The sequence below is a fragment of the Lachnellula hyalina genome (assembly GCF_007821495.1).
Source record: "Lachnellula hyalina strain CBS 185.66 chromosome Unknown contig00418, whole genome shotgun sequence".
Classification (NCBI taxonomy): domain Eukaryota; kingdom Fungi; phylum Ascomycota; class Leotiomycetes; order Helotiales; family Lachnaceae; genus Lachnellula; species Lachnellula hyalina.
This window is the reverse complement of record NW_022157532.1, coordinates 268-2,925: the sequence shown is the minus strand read 5'-3', so window position 1 is coordinate 2,925 and position 2,658 is coordinate 268. Positions and strand designations below refer to the sequence as shown.

The 2,658-nt window shown below is 46.5% G+C and overlaps 3 protein-coding genes across 3 annotated transcripts; all 3 read left to right on the top strand.

The window, feature by feature from the left end:
• Nucleotides 1-24: 24 nt before the first annotated feature.
• Nucleotides 25-1,151, top strand: LHYA1_G009165 (uncharacterized protein; the record flags this gene model as incomplete). The annotated part of the gene is made up of 2 exons (XM_031154069.1): nt 25-136; nt 284-1,151. The coding sequence occupies exons 1-2, from the start codon at nt 48-50 to the stop codon at nt 1,149-1,151; spliced, it is 957 nt and encodes a 318-aa protein (XP_031000864.1). The 5' UTR covers nt 25-47.
• A 30-nt stretch (nt 1,152-1,181) lies between these two features.
• LHYA1_G009164 (uncharacterized protein) lies at nt 1,182-1,591 on the top strand (the record flags this gene model as incomplete). The annotated part of the gene is made up of 3 exons (XM_031154068.1): nt 1,182-1,288; nt 1,314-1,405; nt 1,524-1,591. 3 exons carry the CDS (start codon nt 1,182-1,184, stop codon nt 1,589-1,591), a joined length of 267 nt encoding a protein of 88 aa, XP_031000863.1.
• A 144-nt stretch (nt 1,592-1,735) lies between these two features.
• On the top strand, nt 1,736-2,137 carry LHYA1_G009163 (uncharacterized protein; the record flags this gene model as incomplete). Its single annotated transcript, XM_031154067.1, has 2 exons — nt 1,736-1,819; nt 1,922-2,137. 2 exons carry the CDS (start codon nt 1,736-1,738, stop codon nt 2,135-2,137), a joined length of 300 nt encoding a protein of 99 aa, XP_031000862.1.
• Nucleotides 2,138-2,658: the final 521 nt, after the last annotated feature.

The window sequence follows — 2,658 nt, the reverse complement described above, 5'->3', positions numbered from 1 at the left end:
CCCTCCCACCCCTGCGGTCTGCAGCGGCAGAAGACGACGATACAGTGATGGATACTACATATAATGCATTATTTAGTACGGACGAGCTAGAAGGCCCGGCGTGGGACGGCAACTGGCCAAAAGTCGCATCAGACGCGTCTGTTTTTGCATATATAGCCCCTTCCGCTAGCCGTAGCCACCAAAATATCAATAAATAATAAAACGGTCACTATAGCAACGCCTTTACTTTTACCACAAAGAAGAGGCCAGCTACACCGCTTCCTAATCCGGCTAAAAATCCAAGGTTTACTATGGATTCACCTTTGAATAAGGCTATTGCAGAGGCATGTGACCTCCTAGTTAAAGCCGCAGCTGCCGAACTAGACCGCCTAAAACAGGACCAAATACTTGATTTAATTGAAATCTTCCGCGAATACCTCGAAAAAGGCTCTATTAAGAAGGTTTCAGCTATTTTAGCCAATGAGATCACGCATATGGAATCCGCTAGTCAAAAGCTAGAAGCCACCGCCCGGCAAATTGCCCCGAAACCGACTACCCGCCCGCAAGTTAACCCGAAAGGGCCTAGCGCAGCCGTCCTAGACCGCCCAAACGGGCCGAAAATCGCTCCCCAGCTGAAAACCACTCAAAATCAGACATATGCAGCCGCAGCCGAGTCCGCTAACCCCGATTCGGACTGGATTTTGGTTAATTCTGCCAAAAAGTCCTCACCGCTAAAGCTAGCTATAAAGAAGCCTCTTACCAGCCGCCGCGTAATCCTAATTAAGGATACTATGGTCCAAAACAACGATTTTCAGCCTCTCACCGCCCGCAATGCTCTAAATAGAGCTTTTGCTAGTAAAGGAGTAAAAGACCCTGTGGTGCTTTTAGTGTCTAAGTCCTTTCAGGCCAATCTAGTGGTTACAACTATAGAGGCTTACTCAGCTGACTTCCTACTCGCTAAATCCGACATCTGGATGCATTTAATGCCAGGCTACACCGCCCAGAAAGACGTCACATGGCATAAAATCGTCGCCCACGGGATCCCCACTTCTGTTTTCAACTGTCCGGAAGGCATGGAGCTAGTTAAGGACGAAATACGGACTTTTAATAAGGGTCTAACCCCTTTAGGACAGCCATACTGGATCACATCAGCCGAAAATCGCCTAAAATAGACAGCTGGATCCGTGGCAATTGCATTTGCTATGCCTGAAGAGGCTAGCGCGGCCGTCCGAAATAGGCTATATATAGCTGGCATTTCTATACGATGCGAAAAACACTATACGACACGTCCCACCGCCCAATACACTAGGTGTTAAGCCTATGGACACTTAGAGCACTACTGCCGCAAAGAGGCTAAGTGCTAGCTATGCGGGGAAAAACATTAGACGAAATAGCATGCATGCACTATATGCAATGCTAAGGGTAGGTGTGATCACCTGATATATAAATGCGCCAATTGTGGAGGTCCACATGCGGCTAGCTCCGCTCTATGTGAAGTCTATTAGAGCATCTAATCAAAGGCTCCCACGTCCTCTCTATAATAGACGCTAGCACCAAAATCCTCCAAGTGAATCTGAATTCAGCTGCCTATAATACGGAATCCGCGCTATAAGTGGCAATTGAGCTAGATATAGATATTATACTAGTTTAAGAGCCCCTTATTATACGCGATTTAGATGGAATACGATTGATTTCCCACCCCTTATTCACCTAACTCTTCCTAAATAGGCCTAGCCTAGATATTACACCACGCACAATGGCTTATATTGCCAGGTCATACCGCCCTAGGGTCGTCCTAGCCTCGGATTCGCTAAACGACTCAGACTTCCAAGTCCTAGACGTTATAGATCAAGATCACATAATTAAGATTTATAATATTTATAACGAAAAGCACTAATTACCTAATTTGGACACCCGTACGCTAGCTAGGTGCCTATGGCAGCTCTTACCGCCCCTTGATTCGGTCTTTTGCGGGGACTTTAATGCCTACAACCCGTGGTGGGACCCCCTATACGAGGCACGTAACAAAGAAGGCAACACGCTAGCAGACTGGATCGACTACCACGATTTAGCCCTCTTAAATACCCCTGGTATTGGCACCTTCCATCGTCTGCATATGGCTAGGCCGATAAATATCGACCTTATGCTAGCGCATTGATCCATAGCTAATTACATTTAGGACTGGGCTATAGTGGATGATATAGGCTCGGACCATTTTGGGATTACATTCACTATTAACGGTTCCCGAATAGGACTAGCGGATCCATAAACCACCCGTTTCGACACAAAACGGGCAAATTGGACCAAATTTGGGGAAAAACTTTTCTGCCAGCTGTCACCGCTCTAAAATGAGCTACAGGCCTATAGCTACATTTTAAGCTCTAATTTAAGCTTAAAGAGCTTAGAACAAATCGACGCAAAACGCAGCTATGAAGCAACCCTAGACCGTCTGGACGATATGGCGGAATGTTATACTAGCGCCATTTTATACGCTGCACACGATGCTATACCCCAAATCCGGTTAGCGCCATACGCTAAGCCTTGGTGGAACGATTCACTAAAATTACTTCGACGCGATATGAATCGGGCTAGAGAGGCCTCTAAGCGAGCGTTTTCCAGCCAATCAAATGAGCGCTATACTAGCGCCTGCAATATATACTTTCAGGCTATCAAGACGGC